We start from the raw sequence: 22118 nt of genomic DNA on the forward strand, positions 1-22118 counted from the left end.
CTTAGGACAAGAACTATGCCCTCATTTTTGTTCCACTACAAATCTTAACACATACCTTGCACACACCAGACCTTCAGGAAATGCCTGCCAAGGTAATGAAGGGACTGCCTAAATTAACATAAATTATTATTCTGTATACTGATCCGGTACTAAATCCATGGTGCTATCATTTCTGAATCACTGATGGTTATCCACTTACTTAAATAACCTTTCTTTGAATACACTTAGAAAAGACGGAAAACTGTGTTATAAGGGAGGAACAAGTACGTAGGTTATTCTTTTCCTTAAACAAAGAGAAGTTCTGTCATGCGTCATGGAAAATTAAAGCACAGTAATAAAAAGCACCAACAAGATTTGTTGAATAATGATTTAGTGGAAACGTTGCTTGCCTCCTGTTCATAGGTCCTAACTTTCCTCTCAAGTACTTAAGCTGCACGTTCTATTTATTTTGTTTCTAGATTACATTGACAACTATTGGCTATGGAGACAAAACTCCCCTAACTTGGCTGGGAAGATTGCTTTCTGCAGGCTTTGCACTCCTTGGCATTTCTTTCTTTGCACTTCCTGCCGTGAGTATCTTTGCACCAATAAAGCAGTTTAAATTAGGTCTTAGAGACTTGTTAGAGTGAGCTCTCACAAATTGGTATGCTTGGGAATACATCTATATCATTTACAAATATAATTTTTCTGATATAATGTTGACTTTTCTAAATTATCTGGGTAATTTATAAAATATAGTCTTTCCTTGGAGACACTTAACCTGAGACTTTATTTAACATAGGCTCATACTTTGTGACCAAATAATAACTATGATGGCTCACTTTTTAGGCAACATGCTACTAAGACATTTAAAATATTTGCAAAGATTTAAAGCTATCTTCTTTTTAAACTGATCCTTCCAATTTGGTTTATAGTGTGTGCTACTTAAGAGATGGATGTGCACAGTGGAGTATTTTTCTCTTCAGATCCATTTGAGTGAAACGCATATGACCTTAAAGCGTGTTAAACATGTCAGATGATTTATTCACTGTGTCATCATCATTGATTTTTTTTTAATGAGCAGTTTCTGTATCTTATCAGAATAAAGGGCACATTTATCTGCCCCCAAGCTTCTGATTATTTTCTCCTTAGTGAATGAAGCCTGCCTTTCTGATCATTTTATTCTCTTGTGTCTTTAAAGGCAGCTGTTCAAAATATTACAGTTTGCCCCCATTTCCAAGTTCTTGCTTTCGTTCACTCCACCTGGGGTGGGGAAGGGGGAGCCAACAAAAAAGAGGGTTAAGGCAGTGGCAGCAGGAGTGCTTAAGGAAAATAGCTCCAGCCTTGCTCCAGACACAGCTCAAGCTGTGCCAACCAGAGACCCCAGAGCACCTCTCCAAAACTCTTTTAGCTCGTAGGGCTTCTCTTCTGCCTATTAATGAGGGCAGAGGACACCCTTGTCCCACCAGTGCCCAACTCGAGATTCACCAGATGGTTCTGCCCCAGAACACTCAAAAGCACAGAAAAGAGACTCAAAAGGCTATGCATATGCTTGGGTACTAGAACTCAGTTTGAATACATCTTTGTCATGTACTAACTATGTGACTGCTTTAGTTTACTAGGGCTGCCTTAACAAGTACCACAGACTAGGTGGCTTAAATGATAGAAATGTATTGTCTCACAGTTCCCAAGGCTGAACATCCAAAATCAAAGCATTGAGAAGCCACGAGAGCCATGAGAGAAAGATCTGTTCCAGGCCTCTTTTCTTGACTTATAGATGGCTCTTCTTCCTGTGTCTTCATGTCATCTGTGTCAAAATTTCCACTTCCTAGAAGAACACCAGTCATATTGGATTAGGGTCCATCCTAATGACCTCATTTTAACTTGATTACTTCTGTAAGGACCTATTTTCAAACAAGGTCACATTCTGAGGTCATGGGGATTAGGACTTCAACATATGAATTTTGGAAGGACACAATTCAGCCTGAACAGTGACCCTGAATAAGTTTATTTTTTAATAGAACGGAGGAAGAATTATTGAGCCCAGAGAAACTTTCTGCAGATCAATGTAATAATGTAAGTCAAGTTCTTGTCATGAAGAGAACTCTCAATAAATGTTACTTCCCTTTGCCTGTGTGAATCTGGAAATACATGTTTCCTGAAACAAAATGATGAAATCAAGGAGAATCAAAAAAAAAACTCTTACATATCCAAGGCAACTTCATCTGGCAATCTCAACAATTCAGAACAGAGAAGAGATTCACTCAATAATCAGATTTCCTACAAGAAAATACCTTTAAAAACAGTACAACACAGTCTTGGATTTTTTTCCCATTATAACGGCACAAAATAATTGCAGCTTTTGTGTTTATATTTATCCTGAGGCCACATGTATAGCAACCTCTATGATTCAGTGAAAAACTATGAACAAGGAGGTAGGCAACCTCTGGGCTGTTGAAATAGACAGCAGTCTATGTTCTGTCTTCACAGGAGAGCCACTTGAGACCTAATTCATAACCTAGTCTTCATTCAGAGAAAATTCTGATAAACTCACCTTATGGTTTCACAATTCTTTGAAGATTATAAACAACAAATATAGAGGAAGCTGATAGAGCAGACACTGCAACAGAAAGAAATGGTGAAAGACTAACAGCAAAGGAGGGAAAAGGAAATCTGTGAATAGCAAGCAGACATCAATGTTCAAAATGTATATCCTGTCCTTAAGGTGATCAGTAAAAATAAAATAAAAAGGTAAAACAAAATGTGTAAAGATCTAGGACCAATTAGTGTTACAGTCAACACACCTCTGGAAGTGGGCTGCACTCAGCACAGCAAAAAGGCAGTTCCCATAATGAAACTCTGAACTATCACAGGGAGGTTAAATATGTCGCTTGGTTAAGTTAAAGGACAGAGACTAAGTAGTCATTCTTGGAAATGTTTCCAATAAAGTAATTATGAAATGTTTATATGCAAATTAAATTAATACATGTTGGAAATCTGAAAATTTTCTTTCACTGAAAAGAATATTTCTTAACAACGCCAAGAAAAGTAATCTCTACTATGGATCTTTTACTGAAACCTCACAATATTTTCTGAGTCCTTATTTATTAAATGAAAGACTAAATGGTCCATATATACCTTTAGAAAAAAACAAAGTGGCCAGAGATTTGATTATATCCTGTGTACCTGCCAACCAATAGTGTTGTCTGATTGAAATTTAGGAAGATACATTGACATTTTGCTGAGAAAGCTAGAGGCTGCCCCTATGTAGGGTTCCTCCCACCCAGGACGCCTGAGGACCAAGAAAGAAATGAGCCTTTCTCCATCTTACCCTCAATGCAGAAGGGCTGTCCTGCACATCACAGAGTCATACAAGCCACCCTTCCAACGCTCCACTGTAGGGTCTCTTCCCTTGGTGCCCACTCCATCTCTGGGCTAATGAGCTCACAGAAGAAGCCCCAGCTCCCTTGTGTTACCCTGATAGGCAGGTCTTTCTCCTCTTTAGGGTTCTTCCTTGTCTTCTGCTAGATATTCTTGCTAAGAGTATTTTCATTGATGAAGAAATTGAGTTTTATAGAGACCGAATTCCTTGAGACATCCACCTAGTAAATTCAGTGCAAGAACTCTGACTCAAGATGTTAACCATTCAATTAAAAATATTGGCCACTGTAATCATTAACAATATTAATTAAATGTAATTATTGCATTTAATAAAATGTTAACAACAGTTTAAAAAAATAGGATACCTTGCCAGGCACGGTGGCTCATGTCTGTAATCCCAGTACTTCGGGAGGCCGAGGTGGGTGGATCACAAGGTCAGGAGATCGAGACTATCCTGGCTAACACGGTGAAACTCCGTCTCTATTAAAAAACACAAAAAATTAGCCGGGCGTGGTGGCGAGTGCCTGTAGTCACAGCTACTCGGGAGGCTGAGGCAGGAGAATGGCGTAAACCCGGGAGGCGGAGCTTGCAGTGAGCAGAGATCACGCCACTGCACTCCAGCCTGGGTGACAGAGCGAGACTCCGTCTCAAAAAAAAAATAAAACAAAACAAAACAAAAACACATTGGGTATCTTTCAGCATAGCCTATTTGCTAATTGTGGGTTACAAATTAGGTTCATTTAATCTGGAAGATAATGAAGGTTAAATATTTTAAATGTTTACCAAAACATATTTCCTCTCTAGTTGTTGTTTATGTAGCAGTTCTCAGCAAAGTGTTAAATCTTAAAACCTAAAAATTGAGTCTTGTTGTCTTAGAAAATGAATTAAAACAAAATTCAATTTCTAAGAATTTACATCTATTGGTGTCAATATTTGAAGGGATGACACATGTTCAAAGCTTAAGCCATGTTTTATGTGTGTGGATACATATACAATAGACTTTATTTTCACAGACTTCTATTTAGGTGCACCAAGCTGTGTACTAAGAGAGAGGTGGAAAAAAATTGGAAAGGAGCCATGATGAGACAATAAGCAGACCTGGTTTATTAAATTCTATAATGTACAATCTGGCACAAGAGATATGTAGCAAACATTTGCCATTCACCAATATATGTTTTTTTCACATTCACAATAAATGTGATTTTCAGTACATTTTTAATTGTTTGGCAGATGATAAATTTGTGCTATGTAGTGCCTGTCTTTATTTTTCAAAGAGGATTAAACTCCGAACCTCGTATCCACATCATAAGTGCTCAAAATGGTAGCTAGTGCTGTTAATTCAGCATCTGCAAAATCTGAATTATGCTCCATACAAGTGGATTACACACATATATGCACATAAATGCATGTATATATAATACATGTTATAAATAGATGCTAGAAAGTTTGGTATTTCATATTCCTTACATGTCTACACTTTATGAAAAGTAGTATTAAAGAGAAAGTAAAGGAAATCTTTCCTAAATGATCTTAAACAGCAGAAAAAAACTGGAAGTCACTAATGACTTATGTTGTTCTGGATTTAGAAATGGAGGGGCATTTTTATAACCCCCAAATGGAGGGAAATGTTGTTTAAATCTATAAACCAGATCACAGAGACCAGGTTTCTATAAAGTTTAGTTTGTAGAATCACAACCTGTAAGAGATAGAGATCTTAGACAGTGTAAGACAGTCACTGAAAAAGAGAGATGGAAAACAGAACCTATGATGTAATTTCTAATTTCATAGTACAGTCATTTATACTAATTAATAATGGAGTAGATCATCGCTCATGAATAGCAAATAGTATTATTAGACCAATGCGTATTTTAAACATGATTGCATTATTTATTTTCTGTTTATTGTCACAGATGTACTCAGAATTGTGGAATCTCAAGATAAGAAGGAAGGTTAAAGGCTATCTAGAGCTCAAATATATCTCAGCCAAGTTGTTATTCAGCTGAGACTTAACACCTTCTAGAGATGAAAAACCCACCACCTCTCTAGGCAGCCTATAGCATCTTTGAACCATCTTTGAGCTACTCTAAAAATAAAAAGAAAAGAAAAACAACCATTCCTTACCTGTGGCAAATACTGACTTGGTGCTTATAAAATGTCCATCTCTAACCTAAGGGTTAGACTCCTTGAAGTTTAATAAAAAGCTAATAATTTATAGCTAGCAAGTAAAATCCACAGCCTTGAAGGCAGCAGAGTTCCCAGTCCCTTGCCAATAAACTCAAGAGTTAAAGACAAAGCCCAGAGACTGAATTTAGCAAGCTCCAACAGCCAACCGAAGGCTGAGACAAAGCGTCTTGTTTTCACAAATGTTAGTAGACCAGAGCAAATTGGAAAGAGTGGGGGACATCAAAGAACCAGAATTTTGGCAGATCAAGATGATAAGCAGAAGGAAAGCAAAGTGGCCAAAAACTAATGTAAACCTAGAAGGGAATACTAATCTTACTAATCCCAAAAACTGAATAGGTGAACCAAAATAAAAAAGGCAAGGAATGGTAAGTGTGAATTAAAATGGGAATGTGATTTGCAATGATCCACGTTCTAGTCTTTACTGTACAAATGAGCAAAATAGAAAACCTTCTACTATATATCTTCAAAACTGAGTATCCCCACCCTCTACTTTATTTTTCTTTTAGTAGGTTTAGAGTTATAACATTGTAAAGAACTACAGCTGGGATAGATTTTATCCAGTCCTCTCTCCTCCATTTCATGGATAGAGAATCTAACTTTCAGAGTCTCATCAAAGTGCTAGAAGTATTCCCATGTTCACAGCAGTGAGACTTGAACTCCCCCAGATTTAAAATCCAGCTCTGTCCCAAGCTGAAATTCATGTTCTCTACATTCCATCACTGGATGAGACCATTCGCTCTAACTTAGGCAAAAAGAAATGTCACAAAGAAGGCCACACACACACACACACAAAAATTATTGTGATTTTATTTATAATCATGGTGCCTATGCTATACCACAAAAGATAATAAATGACAATGCCTAATTGATTTACTAAAGAACAGAAGTTGTATCTCCTGGCAGTATTGCCCAACAATTTGCCGTTGGCCGATGGTATTATAATGGAGAGAAATACTGCTTATTTTAATATGTAACATGTTTATGGACAGGTTACATACCATTTGTCTTCTCTCAGACTCATTTTAGTGACTTTTTAATATTTGTATTATTTAACAATGCTTTTGAAATTTTTGAGTGCCATTTTTGTATTTTGTTCCAGGGCATTCTTGGCTCAGGTTTTGCATTAAAAGTACAAGAACAACACCGCCAGAAACACTTTGAGAAAAGAAGGAACCCAGCTGCCAACCTCATTCAGGTAAATGTCAATGTAATAGGTAGATGGCAACATCTGTGTCCATAGTGCTTGATGGGTCATTTTCCAATCTCTGTGCTTCATTGCTTGGTAGAACTACTGCTTTGTTCCTTTTTAAAAAAAAAATGAAGTCAGAACTTAATGTACAGTCTTGGATTTGGACAGGTGTTTCTCCTCTCCCAAACTGAAACACATGTATTTTTAGCAAATGGTCCATGCATTGTTTACACTAAGTAACCATGTCAGCAAGGCCATGCAAAGGTTAGCAGTTGTGTTGCTCCTGGAATTATCTAATATGTCTTATGAATTACTTGATGAAACATAACTGATCATTAAGTGATGGAGCAGAACAGGGCATTACAATTACTTTCTCCAGCCAGATGTATGTTGCTGTTTTAAAGAACAACATATTTGTTTAGAATGTCAAGGTTTAATACCTGTGAAATTGCTTTTAGTGCCATCTAGGGCAGTTAGTGGAAACAGTTATCCTATTTTGAGAACTGATGGAACTATGGAATACATCAGTGTTTGAGAATATTAAACAATAAGTATATAATTTGAAGCTAGCTCCTAATACATAGGCTGTTATGCAGCATTTCATTTTCTTTTCAGTAACTCAGGATTAGCTTCAGCACTAAAAGGAATGCATCTCCTTTCACCATCCATATATTTTCCATCCTAGATCCAGGTTAAGAATCACAGAATATATTTTTTGTTAGATTCATAATGTAGAGTTGACATTTAGTCATGGACAAAATAATTCTACAATCTAAAGTTTCTCCCTTCCTGCTAGAGAACTGGAAGCTACCGAATTTCTAAACTGGAGGGGCTTGAAGTGGTGCTCCAAGGCCCTAGGAAACTTGCCTTAATGCTGCAGTAACAGGCACACTGTTTTTTGTTTTGTTTTGTTTTGTTTTTTGTTTGTTTTGTTTTGTTTTTTGAGACAGAGTCTCGCTCTGTCACCCAGGCTGGAGTGCAGTGGCATAATCTCAGCTCACTGCAAGCTCCTGGATTCATGCCGTTCTCCTGCCTCAGCCTCCCAAGTAGCTGGAACTACAGGCGCCCGCCACCATGCTCAGCTAATTTTTTTGTATTTTTAGTAGAGACAACGTTTCACCGTGTTAGTCAGGATGGCCTCAATCTCTTAACCTCATGATCTGCCTGCCTCGGCCTCCCAAAGTGCTGGGATTACAGATTGCGAGCCACCGCGCCCAGCCACAAGCACACTGTTTTAATTTAGATTGTACCTTTGGGTGGGTGGGTTGGTGGGAGATAACCACCGCACCCCATACCTTTAGTGTTTATCTGTGGCTGTGATATATGCAGGGCCTCCCACAGAAATGGAGCTGGGGAAAGGAGGGGGCAGTATGGCTCAGTTATATCATGAAGGAGATCTGTTCATATCTCATCATTAAATGAGGATATTCATTTTTAAATCAAGCTATTCTGCAACTGTTGACGAGAAAGTAGACCATTGGGCATGGCTTCCAATGCAAATCACTGAGAATCTCTATTTTTTTACATTATTTTTTACAATTTTTTTTTTTTTACGTATTCTTTACAGGTTTTAAAAGGGCACTAAAGAGAAAGTGAACTCTGTTTTCTTAAACAAAAAGACCCTTATGAAGTTGGAGTTTAAGATCTGATGCCAAACAATAATCAGCAGAATGAAAAGAGGAGTCACGCACTTTAGGACACACGCAAGATACCCCAAGCTCCAGAATCCATAGCCTTTCATCCTTTAGCACTCCTTAACTGGTTACACATGTTCCAATACTTCTAATAAGTTTTTCTCTTTACTGTTCTTCTCCTTTAATTTCCCTTCACTCTAGAACAATGCTTTCCAACCTGTGAGTGCAGAAGTTATTGCACAGGTTCCTTGCATCCATCTGAGCACCAAGCTCTGTCTACATATGGAACCAATAATACATTTGACACAATAAAACCTCTTGGAATATCAGCTGTTCTGTTTTTCTTTGAGGAATTTCTCATGCACATATCAGTTGTGATGATACAAAGCAGTGCCGCTCAATATAGTCACCACTAGCTACATGTAGCTTTTTACATTTAAATTAATTAAAATTAAAAACCAAGTTTGCCAGTGGTACTAGCCACTTCTCAAGTGTTCAATAGCTACAAGTGGCTATCGACTACCATACTGTACAAGAGAAATATAGAGAATAACTGTAGGAAATCTCCTGATCTAATTTATCATTATTGACTACTAGACTATGCAAGAACAATTTCCAATTGAACTTGAAAATAAATTGCTGTTTCTACAGCAAATCATTGGAGCAGAGGCATTTGTATGTCTACAGTCAAAATGAGGCAAGGCCTCCCTCACAGGTAACCCTGTGGAGGAGAGGCTAATTGAACAGTTTTACTTGGAGGCCTAGAATTTTATTTTATGGAACTGGGTTATGTAATACATATTGTAATCAGTAATTGAACTTGTACAAATGCAGGTAACAATGAAGTAAAATCATGAGTTTTTATTTTACTTAAAACTCCAAGTTATATGTTGTTCTTAACAAAAATAATGCAAAATGGAAGGCTTGAAGCATTCAAGAGTACTTTTAAAATCTAATCATAGTTTCATTAATCAAAGTAGAATCTACTAATTTTAAAAGCAATTGCTCCTTCATTTAAATGCAATTAATTTATTTATCAGACATAGAAATAATAATATAATTATTAAATTTGTTCATTGTTCTTCCTTGCTATAGTCTTTAGACAGAATTCAAGGCTTTAAGCCTTGATTATATATTGTAGAAATTTATATTTCAGGATGCAGTAGATTGAAAAGCAAACTTCATTTACCCATCCATTCACTTTCTTACCCAATAAACCTGACTTGGTTTACTGAACACATAAACCATCAAGCCCAAAATCATCTCATTTATTTTAGGCCAGAGTCACTATCTTCTTAAAAGGGCAACTGAGATGCCCAAATTACTTCATCATTTAGTTGGTGAGAGAACTAAATTAACCAACATTTCAGGGTTTTAGGAAAAAATTTAAAACCCCAGAAGCTTGCAGCAAATTTAGCTGTTGTCAATATCTTTCCATGATTCATTTAAATTTACTTTTCATTTCAAGCTGGAGCAGTCTGGAAAAAGAAATTAGCTCTCAGTAATGTTTTGAATATCTGCCCAAATGTCACAACTTTTATTAATAATGCTTAAGACTCATGAAGTGCTTTTTAGTTTGCAGAGTGCTTCTAATACATTATGTTACTTGATCCTCAAGACAAGCCTAGGAAGAGCTAGGACTCAAATCCCTGCTGTCTGAATCTGAATCCATTGCCCCTTTCATAAAGCAGCATTTACATCCTCATAAACATATGAGAATGTATGGGATGCCTTGGGATTTAACACTTAAAGATTCTTCGAAAGTTTCATGTTAGAGGTTTACTTCTGGAGAGATTGGACTAGTTTTTTGTGGAACCAAGATGCTTTATTAGAAACAGAAACAGGGAATTAAGTAAAAGTTTGTGAAATAAAGGCTGGTAGGGATAGATTAGAAAATGTTGCTTTGATGCCAACTGATCCAAAAGAAAAATATATAATTTGCATTGAAACTTTGGCTTCCCCCAGTAAAATGACTTAGTCTCCACCCAATTACCCTAAAACGAAGCCACTAGTCATTAAGCTCAGGCCACTTATATAGAGATTTTACATCTTTTTAGTGCTCCAGTCATAAATAAAAACAGTGCAAGGTATGGTGACTCATACCTGTAATCCCAGCATTTTGAGAGGCCAAGGTGGGAGGATCACTTGAGTTCAAGATCAGCCTGGACAATATAGTGAGACCACATTTGTTTAATAAATAAATAAGAACAGAATCAGAAAAAAAAAATCTTAGATGTGAAAAACATGAAGGCAGGAAAAAAAAAAAAAAAGAAGGTAAGATAAAGTTGTGAAATTTTCCCTGAAAGAATAAAAAAAAGATTGAAAATAAAGCAAAAACGATAAGAAACATGAAGGGCCCATCCAGGCGTTTCAATATCCAGCTAATAAAGATATCTCAGCTCAAGTGCATGGAAACTAAGAGGAGGATTTTATCAAAGAAATACGACATTATGATTCTCCAGAACAGGAGGACGGGAGTGGCCACAGTAGAAGAACTCACCAAGTACCTAGCACTGTGAACCAAAAACTTCACACCAAGATTATCATAGTGAAATATCAGAAAACTTACAAAAAGGGGATCCTAAATGCTTTCTGAGCAGGACAGAGACAAAGGATCAAGAATAAGGATGACATTGGATTTCTCATTAGTAACCCAAAAATTAGAAGACAATGAAACAATACTTTCAAAATTATCGAAGTTTTCAACCTAGAACTCTATAACTAGCCAAACCACCATCAAGTGTAAGAGTAGCACCAAGGCACTTTTAGGCATGCAAGATCTCAAAAATTAATGTACCATTTACCTTTACTCAAGAAACTTTGTAAATAGAATTTCTCTTCCAAAACAAGGGGATAAGCCAAGAGAGAAAGAGACATGGAATCAAGAAACAAGAGATTCCACACAGGAAAGAGCAAAGGGGATTTCTATGATGATAGGGAAGGGAAGTCCCAAGACAACAGCTATGCAGGCCTTGAGAACAGAATGAGAAGGAGGCTGAGAGCTCCAGGAGAAAGATCTTCAAGGAAGCAAAAGAATGGAATTCTCAGATTTCATGACGCATTTGACCAGAGGAATTTTGTAGTTCTGCTGGAAAGCTCTGGACTGTATTCATAACAGGTACATCTACGCAAATCAAGAAATTAAAATAGGGCAATTATAACTCCCAAAAATAACAAAGACTTCTATAGGAAAGAAAGAGTAGCCACAGTACATCACATTACTGAACTGGGAACAACAGTTACGTTGTCATAATAATATTAAATAGTAACTTAGCTAAGAATTGTGATATTAAAATGTTGGTAGGATGAAAGGAGGGGAAGAGGGCATGTAAGTGGGCAATATCATTATCCTTCAGGATAGTAATTTAATTGATAATGTCTAAAATTGAAAAATCAAGAAATATAACTATAAGCATAATCCTTTAAAATAAGCATTCTTGGCTGGGTGCAAGTGGCTCATGCCTGTAATCCCTGCACTTTGAGAGGCTAAGGTGGGAGGATCACTTGAGGCCAGGAGTTGAAGACCAACCTGTGCAACATAGCGAGACCCCACCTCTGCAAAAAAATAAAAATAAGTCAAGTGCAATGGCACACACCTGTAGTCCTAGCTACTCAGGAGGCCAAAGCCGGAGGATTGGTTGAGCCTGGGAGTTTGAGGCTGCTGTGAGCTATGATTGTACCACTGCACTCCAGCCTGGGTAACAGAGTATGACTCTGTCTCAAAAATAACAATAATAATAAATAAGGATTCTTAAAAATAGAAGCAACAACTATAAGAACTGAAGGGGTTGCCTCTGAGGAACAGAAAGTAGTGTCAAGAGAGATGTGGAAAAGGATTGCTGGTTAATAGCCTAAAACTTTCAGGACTTTTACATTTTAAACTCTGTACCTTGAATAAATAAGCTGCATGTCCATTATTCCTTTGGATGGTCGGCTAAAACATTCTAGACCATTTCCAGTAAGGATCAAACATGTCATAACGATAATACTTGCAAGACAAATAAAATACTCCCAAAAAACTGAATTATACTGGCCTTGTACTTATTGAGCAAAGTCCAAATCTGTTTGGCTGCCTAGAGCACCAGCATCACCTGGTAAATGGTAAATTTGGCTCTCATTTTGCTTCTTGTTGATTTGTCCTTTGAATTGCATACACCATGTAGATTAACCGTAGGAAATCCCTCTAAATGTTATTTTTCTCTTGCCAGCTACTGTGTGATTTTGGCTTTAAATATAGGAACATGAGCCACTGGATCACAGGGATACGGGTTCAAAGTTCAGCTACTAGAAGCAATTTGCTGAGAGAGATCTAAGGACAAAACAAAGTTATTATAGTGTAAGGGGCATAGAGTTCCACTTTCCACCTTCATTTTGACTGTTAACTAATATCAGACATGTGACAGATGCCACCTGCACCTTCTGTACCTCTCATTTAAAACGCAATTTTGGGAGATGAGTAATGAAGGGAACAAGAGCTTAGCTGTTGGGATCAATTTGATAGAAAAATAGCAAGACATCAGGTTTCATTGTAAAAAAAATCTTTTATTTTTTCAGAGCGGCCTCTTTTGCCCCAAGTTCTTTATAACATTCACAGGCAATGCCTCGGTCCCATTCTTTTGTCGTTCTGTTGTTTTGGATTTTTTCACTGGTATCTAATAATGTACAGACCTGCTATGTGCTTCTAGTTCTACAGGAGTCTTGCTTTCAATGTATCAGAACTCATATATATATGTGATGTCTTCTATGGAAATTGTTTAATTAAAGCAGCCTTCTGTATCATCACAGCATTAGAGGACCTCTGGGCATCACTACTACAGAAGAAGCTGCAATGATAAATCCATGTGTTTTCCTTAATTATTCTAGATCACTCTATGAATTGTGTGTGTATAATATTTGCAAAAATTAACATTTCAAGATGATGCAACAATAGTTGCTTTATATACGATGTCAAGATACTTAGCACAAATCTCCACAGATTTGTAGATTAAATCAGCATGAGCCATGTAAGAAGGCTCATTTAAACCTTCCTTAAAAATATGAAAAAGTCCCTCAAGTTCTACAACTGTATTTTTCTAGTTTTTTTATATCACTTTCTGAAATTTCATTGAAGTACAATGTGCATGCAGAAAAGAGCACATATCCTAGGAGAATTGAGCACACCTGCATAACCAGCACTCAAATAAACAGAGCATGACTTCCTGTGTACCCCTTCGCAATCACTATCCCATAAGGATAAAAACTGTGCTACCTTCTAACAGCATAGAATAGTTTTACCTGGTATTTGTACGTTATGGAAATATACTCCTTGGTGTCTTCTTTTTCTCACTCAACATTATTCACATGAAGTTCATCCATATTGTTGAGTGTAGTTATATGTACTATTGCCCTGTAATATTGTACTATGTAAATGTATCACAAATATTCTGTTTATTCTACTGTTGCTGGGTACTTGGGCATTTCCAGCTTTAGTTTATTGGAAACCAACATATAGTGCATATCTTTTAATGAACATATATAAGCATATATTTGAAAATATACCTAGGAGTGTGTAGTTGTATCATAGTATACATAAATGTTCAGCTTTCATAGAAACTTCCAGTTTTCCCAAGTAGTTGCGTCCATTTTTAACTTTTATTCAGCATACATTTTTTCAATGATATTCTCAGGGAAAGAAATATTGTTATATCACATTTTATTCATTGTAGATTTCACAATCATGACTGATGGTTATATAGTAGGGATATGGCCCATTTAAATGAATTGGTCCACCAGGCATGGTGGCTCACGCCTGTAATCCCAGTACTTTGGGAGGCTGAGGCGGCAGATCACTTGAGGTCAGGAGTTCAAGATCAGCCTGGCCAACATGGTGAAACCCTGTCTCTACTAAAAATACAAAAATTAGCTGGGTGTGGTGGTACGTGCCTGTAGTCCCAGCTACTCAGGAGGCTAAGGCACGAGCATCGCTTGAACCCAGAAGGCAGAGATGGTAGAGAGCCAAGATGGTGCCACTGCACTCCAGCCTGGGGGACACAGGGAGACCCTGTCTCAAATAAATAAATAATAAATAAATAGGTTTGTCATGTAAAATAGAATGTTTTGATTAATCTACTATAATAAAAAAGTTTTCTCTGAGGAGACTGGAGTAAATACCTGGCCATTAGAGAGGTTTGCAGGCTCATTACAAAGAAAGAAATTTACCAAAATCTGTATGGGAAAGTAAGGTCAGGCAGTCTCTCAAATGAGCAGTTCAGATGGAAGCTTTTCCAACAACAATCTTCAAGCAGTCAGCAAGTCTCCGTGGAGGGATTCTATGACCAAGAGCCAGGCAATTTGAGATACTGTCTCAACTCCACCAACCTTGTATAAACCTCCTCATTTGAGCCCTTTTTTTCTCACCTACAAAACAGGAATCTTAATTCACACTTTGATTGTGAGGATCCCATAAAAATACTTTGTCTTATGTATGCCAGGTATAATTACATGAAATGGAGAGAGTTTATGTTTTACGTCAAAGAGCTACAAACATATTCTTAGATCATGGCATAAATCCTTAGGTGTTTTCCAGCTATACACCTAGAGTACATTTTCCCCATCTTGTTTTAGTTCTGCTTCTTGTTTTCACTATCTTCATTTTTAGCATTAGAAGTATTACATAGTTCAAGGATTTCATTAACTAAATCATTAGCATACCCTGGTGTTCATTAGTTAACTAGTTAGCTTACTAGTTGCATAGTGGATTTTCATTAGTCCTTTGCTTCTCCCTTATCAAATATTGATTAAAGATCAATCTCTGGAATGTATGTTCATGCTCAAGTTGCTTACCTAACTACTATCTTGGATATTAGCATTTAGCCAGTCAATCATCACTTTTTGTTTTGGATAATATAGTATCTTTCCCTTACCAATTCAAAAATTACATTATATTACACTTTTTGGGCCTTTTGCTTCTTGGTTTGTTGTTTTGAAAAGCAGTTCTGTCCAGGCGCAGTGGTTCATACCTGTAATCCCAGCACTTTGGGAGGCCAAGGCGGGCGGATCACTTGAGGTCAGGAATTTGAGACCAGCCTGGCCAGCATGGTGAAACTCCATCTCTACTAAAAATACAAAAAATAAAAAGAAGGAAATCAGCCAGGCATGGTGGTGGGCACCTGTAGTCCCAGCTACTCTAGAGGCTGAGGCACAAGAATCGCTTGAACCCAGGAGGCAGAGATTGCAATGAACTGAGATTGCACCACTGCACTTCAGCCTGGGCAACAGAGTGAGAATCCGTCTCAAAATAAATAAATAATAAAATAAAATATAAAATAAAATAAAAGCAGTTCCGATGTAGTGCAATATGTTTAACAGTCAGCTGAAAATGCCAAAGTAGCCTTCTTCCTCCTTTGGGTATTTATCAGGGCTAAGTATGAGAGGCAAAAGATCTTAATGTGTAGTAACTTAATTATTTCTCTTTTTATTTTATTCTATCTCCTGCTCTCTTTTATCTTTTTCATGTCCCCATCTATGCCACATGCAGTGTGTTTGGCGTAGTTACGCAGCTGATGAGAAATCTGTTTCCATTGCAACCTGGAAGCCACACTTGAAGGCCTTGCACACCTGCAGCCCTACCAAGTAGGTATCAGTGTGACAGCTGCCGCTGTAGTTGAGTCTTTTCAAGTCTGTTAAACAAACCATACCCACACACACAAAAAAGGTGTTAATGTTTGGCTTGTCTTATTCTCTGTTGCTCCTAGAGAGATTCAAACCTATTTAGTAGCAATTCTGGCACAAAACTAAATGGAATCAGTATCATTGCTCACAAACCACAGATTGGGGTTAAAGACTGAAATAATGTAAACTTTTATAGAGATTTATTTTTACTATTTCATGCTTATTTTCTAATGTCTCATTTCATAAAACCCACCAGCATCCTAAAGGTAAGCACCACAGTTCTTGAAAAACAAGGATTATTTATTTTGCACCCATCGTCTGACCCCAAGAGATGAGTGCTTAGAGAGTAATCATCTTTGTTTGTTTAAATCTCTCAAAGCCATTTCTCATCTGGATCCCCTCTGGATGGTCCTCAAGCTTTCACTTGCAGATCAAACTCATGTCAGTGACAAAAGAAGAGAAAAATAGGAGTCCTGATAGGATTATAGTTTACAATGAGGCAATGGGGCCCAGCAGGTTAAAATTTGGAATTAGCATTCACAATTTTAAAGTAAGATTACTTTTCTTCACATTTCATTGGCCAAAGTAAATCACCCAGCCATGCCTAAACTCAAAGAAAATGGGGAAGTACAATTTTACCATGTGCCTAAGAAGGAGGCAAGAACCAAGGACATTATGAACAGTCCTAATGATTACCACAGAGACCTGTAATTTAAATAAAAAAAGAAAAGAAAAGAAAAAAGGCCTTAGTCTTGGAGTCTTGGAACCCTGGACTCCAGTTCAACTATCACAGAAAATGTTAAATCGTATTCACCACCTAATTAAAGAAGCCCTCATTGAAATACCAGAGTCGTAAGTCATGAGAAACGCTTTCTGTGAGTCACTCAGCTTGATTAGCATTGTCTGTTCCTCAGGTTGTTCAAAAGTTATTAAATTCCTCATCCGACTTAGCATTTGAGAGCACTTGGCTGTTTTTCTCCATAGCCCAACAAAACCTTAATCCTAGTGGCTTCATGGGATTCAGGACACCTAACTACTGTGACTCAGAAAAAAAACCACCTGTTCTTACTGATCTGGGGGGATATCAGCTGAGGAAACCTCCATGACATTCCCTGGCAGTGCCGTCTTCATGGAGGTTTGCGATGCAGCAGAATGCATACCATTGGGAGGCACCAGATCCATCATTAACTACATTACTTCCCTGTTCTGCCCTTGGCCTCAGTTTTCCCACCCACAAAGAGAAGGACAAGAGTTGGGCAAGATGATTCGTAAGCTCTAATGGGACATGCCTCCTGGTGGGTGGTGTCTAAAATTCTTGTCAGCACCTGGGACAGAGATATTCATAGTAATCCAGGGATTTTAGAGAGGATGGAACCTTAGCATGGATAGAAGCATGGATGCTGTTGAATGCATGCGTAGATTAAAATCCTCTTTTCATTTAGATCTTGAAGTTTCGTTGAACTTTTTATTGAGTTTAAGACCCTTTCAACATTTTGATATTAAAAAACCAAAAATAGAACATAACTCCTGTGCCATTTATTCCTTGGGAGTATGAACCAAAAACAAGAATTATATAGAAATTGTATTTCTTGTCTTCATGAAGTTTGCTAGGTAAATGTAAAAAGGGAATCTGAGTAGCAAAACCAATAGAGAATTCTCAAGTGACAGAGGAGAGTGGTCTATTATCATATGTGATTATTTGGCTTCCCACTTATTGCAGTTTTTGGATTAAAAGCCATTCTGAAGCCTGGAAAAACTGTTTAATAATGAGTCAGATTCCCCCAGTAAATCGACTATTATTTTATTCACATAAGTTCTTTCTATTCCTCTGATATTTTCCCTGTCTTAAGTGGGGGTGGAGGTGGAGGAGGATTTATGCAAACACCTGTGTTCATTATATCCCACTGTGCCTGTCAATCTTCCCCTCACTTTCCTTTTTCTGCAACCTCATGAACCATGGGGCTCAGCTCCACTGAATGAAGAACAGTTATTTGTCCAGAATGACACAGCAGTCACTGGTAAAGTTCATGGGAAACTGGATGTCCTAACATCTCTCCCTCCAGTAATGCTTCATTGCTTCAAATTGCAGAGGTTCTTAATCTTTGTTGTTTTTTGTTAAACCAGTGAGAATATGATGGAAATGATGGGGTCTTTCCCAAGAAAGATATTCAATGCACAAGAAAATCAATACTTTGCCTACAATTTTAATGTATTAACAGAGTCCCTGAAGCTAAGTTCAAACTTTTGCTTTACAAAGCAAACTTGCTTTAATCAAGTGACAATAAATTTCAGTGACTTAGAGGGATCTTTTTACATTTAAGTGGCTTACCGAATGGAGAGTGTTGTAGTAAGAAACAGACTACGATTGCTATTTTATTTACATTGTGTATTTTCCTTTAGCATTCAGCCTAAGAACTTCTGATGGGAAAGATCATTTATTCAGTCATGTATGCGTTCAACAATTACTCATTGAGCATCTATGATGTGCAAGGCACAGTTCTAGGCACTGAGAATACAGCAGTTGGAGTAAAAAAAAAAAAGTTAGACTCTCTGGCCTTGGGAAGTATGTATTCAAGGGATGCTGGGATAGACAATATAAATAAATAAATAAATATATGTTAGATGGCATTAAGTGCTAAGGAGAAAAGTAAAAGAAGGAATTTAGGGAACACCAGAGGCTATAATTTCAAACGGGTGGCCAGGGAGAAGATCAATTTATCAACAATATCATCATCCTCATCAATGTTATTGTTATCATTAAAAAACACCAGCTGTGCAGGGCAGAGATGAATGGGAGGAGGGACACTCAAACCTGCTAGGGATACAACCTGCAGTTCCTTACTCTCTCTTTTCAAGTCTGGTTTGTCTCTTACATACACTCTAGAGGTCTTAGCAGTTCTAGTTCAAAGTTTTGTTTTAATAACAGAAGGGTGTATAGAAGCAAGTACTTTCCTTGATTTTCTCCTCAAAGAGAGTGAAGCCTATGCAAAGGGCAAAACACAGGTAAATATGCTATTTAGGGAATGAGTCAGATATTTTACAAGGCTATGGGGAATTATCAAGCTCCAAGAACACTTTGTGGTACCTTAAGAAGTGGGGATTTGGAGGTTATCTAACCCAAAGCCTTTGATTTACTCATAAGAAAACCAAAACCGGCAAGCAAATGAGGTGCCTGCCCAAAGGCACACAGCTCATTTGCAAAGAGTACAGACCCTACACTATGGTGCTTGGACCTAAATTTGCTAAAGTGAGTTATTATAAATGCCACCCAACAGTATAGGCTAAAAGAGTTTTGATAAATATTCTATGTACCTTATTTAATCCAAGGAAATTTAGATTTTATACAATACAAAAAAAAAGTCTGCCTCAGCAAGTGACTGAGATACAATTCGTTAATGAATGCAGATTTAGAAACCTAAGTCTGCTAGAAGCACAGAGAACAGTTATGTCGTAACTAGCAACATTCTAAGAGCCCTTGCTAATGCTGGTTAGATCAGAACCACTTTTTCTTAGCCATGGATAGCTTTGGCTAATGAGAAGTCTATTGTTTTTGGTTCTATGTGGGCAGTCTTGACTTCGCCAAGTAAATGTGCTAGCTCAGGTCTGTATCATAAAGAACATATGTTAGCAAGTTGAGTACATTTATTATAAGGAACATTGCTTTTGTGGATCTTGCATGAAAAGAGTTACTTAAGGTACTTGATTCCCCAATCTCCAATTTGGCCATTATCAAGTGCTATAAATATATTCACTGGTTTATCATCATTTCTCTTCTGCCTGCACGCACCTGAAGGAAAGAACAAGGGGAAGCATCAAGCAGGTTTGTGATTTCTCTTTTGCTACATGTTTGTTTATAAATCTGATACCTACCAGATGTTTTAAATGTGTCTCATGTGAATAAAATCGATCAACAAATACAAGATGATTAAAAGTGACCTTTCACAAGATTGCCTGCAAAGGTTGCTATTTTATTGATTTACCCCCTTAGTATCAAAGTGTCTTTCCCTAACTCACTCCCTGCTTTTTCAAAATCTGTAGGGCATAGACCATTTGGAGTGGGGGAGGAGGGAAATTGATCTTGGATTAGTCCTTGCTGTCATTTTCCCAGACAGAAGTATTATCAAAGTATTCAAATATGGTAATCTAGAGAATGAAGGAAATGAATTTTTTTCTGAATGTTATAAGTCCAGGCAGCAGTCTAGGATACACTCCCCTTCACTAGGGTGCTTCTTTTGGAGTGAGATATGTATATATATACATATAATCATTTTTTTGGTAAGAAGAAACCATCTTGCTGTGACAGCTCAAGATCTCCAGCCCACTGAGTGCTGCGGTCTACTCAAGTGACTCAAAAAGAGCCCCACCCCCATCTTTTGGGAAGAAGACAGCGCTCCCAAAAATTCCCCAAATAATTTACGATCAGTTTCCCATGACTTAGATGGAATGCTTCATCAGATTGCAGCAGAGAACTAAACCTAGAGGGAATAAGAGGTGAAAGAAAAATTTCTTGATCCGTGTTAATGAGTACCAGGAAGTAACTAGATTTGAGAGCAAAGCTCTGAAAAACAGAGCCAGGTGGAACCCAGCATTAATGATGTGAAGAGTGTCAGAGGCAGAACCAGCAAGGAGAATCCCAGGTGCCTGGAAAGCAAGAAGGGATACATTTTTTTTCCTATCATTGTCACTTTGTTTCCGTAAAGAAAAGAAGGCATCCACCTACCCAGAGTTGGTCCCTAAGTGGAAGCCAGTGTGGGCCCAGGGATTGTTCTTTTAGCTTTGTACTATTATAATAATTACATTAATCATAATATATCTATGCAATACCAAAGCCGGTTTTGAAAGTTCACTTGGTGTGTTAAGGCTCTGGACTATCCATTTTTGCATTATTTTTATATGTAAAGACACACAAATCAAAACATAAATGCATTCGTCTATGATGGGAGATAGGTACAATAGGATATGCAACATCAGGCACATGTTCTGGGTAGGTAACCTACCCAAGGGATGGCATTAAAGTCCCTTGTCTTATTTGGTAGCATAGAGTTAGAGCCAAGGGCATTGGATATTCCTTGGTGATATTTCCAGAAAAAAAAAAGTAGTTCTTCCCCACCTAAGAAATGTTTTTGACCAAAGAGAGGTTCTAGTCACTAGATTCAGAATAGTCTTTGCCTAGACACTGGAAGAGACAAGCTGACCAATTCTAGACCTTTAGTCCATTTTCTAGATTCCATACAGAGCTCACCATCCTTCTGTTGTGACAATTTTACTTGAAAAAAGTTACACAAAATAAATCATAGCCATTTTAAGCTAGCTTATAGCTGCTTTGGTGATAATTTTAAAGCTTTCATTGTTTCAGGAGCTATCCATTTACTAATTATCTCAGAGGGTCATCTGCCCCCAAATCCAAAGGACAGAGACCATCTTTGATACAAATTCCAGAGCTTCCTGAGAGTGCAATCACCCATCTTAGTTTCATCCTCCGAAACGGAGCTGTTAACAACTAAAAGAGAAGTTTGTAAATGACATGGAGGTGCTTGAACAAGTGTAAACTCTATGGCAATTCTCAGTGAGGGTACAATGATATTGTACTGTTTTTCAATGTTAGCATAGCAGAAAACAAAGACAAAATTAAAGTGTCACTTTTGAGCTTCTGCTCACCAGTCCAAAAACGAGCTTCCTACTCATTTGTCACAATTCAAAAAAACTACCAACCAAATTTTCCACATTTATCATGTTCGCATATACCTACAACATTTACTCTCTGCATACAGCAGACTGAGGTTGTCAAAGAAAACTCACCCTTAGGTTTAAATATGTACAAAACCACTGAAGTCGGTTGATGACTTAGAGAATCACCACACGGAAATTTCTTGCTTCTCTGTGGTCATTGAACATTTGGCAAAAACAACCTTGAAATAAGTCCTGTACTATTACTTAAGTTAGATTCCTTACTTAATGTCTTATATTTCATACACTTAGGTCTTTTATCTTCCAACTAGCTGTCATACCACCCTGTGTAAAGCTATGACAGAATGTGCTCAAGAAATAATTCTTGGATAGAGTAATACAATGGCCCTGACTTCAAGTAGTTTGTGGGAAGA

At 37.5% G+C, this 22118-nt stretch overlaps 1 protein-coding gene across 2 annotated transcripts in view; it reads left to right on the top strand.

The window, feature by feature from the left end:
• Window positions 1-22118, top strand: part of KCNQ5 (potassium voltage-gated channel subfamily Q member 5) — a 591803-nt gene that overhangs the window by 492574 nt on the left and 77111 nt on the right. Inside the window, exons 6-8 of one of the 2 annotated variants that reach the window (XM_033217657.1) lie at window positions 459-569; window positions 6644-6739; window positions 15884-15978. In XM_033217657.1, the coding sequence (XP_033073548.1) occupies window positions 459-569; window positions 6644-6739; window positions 15884-15978 (302 nt within the window). The remainder of the gene's footprint in view (window positions 1-458; window positions 570-6643; window positions 6740-15883; window positions 15979-22118) is intronic. The other variant, XM_033217658.1, reaches the window with a different exon arrangement.

Source organism: Trachypithecus francoisi, unplaced genomic scaffold (assembly GCF_009764315.1).
Source record: "Trachypithecus francoisi isolate TF-2019V2 unplaced genomic scaffold, Tfra_2.0 Lachesis_group10, whole genome shotgun sequence".
NCBI lineage: Eukaryota > Metazoa > Chordata > Mammalia > Primates > Cercopithecidae > Trachypithecus > Trachypithecus francoisi.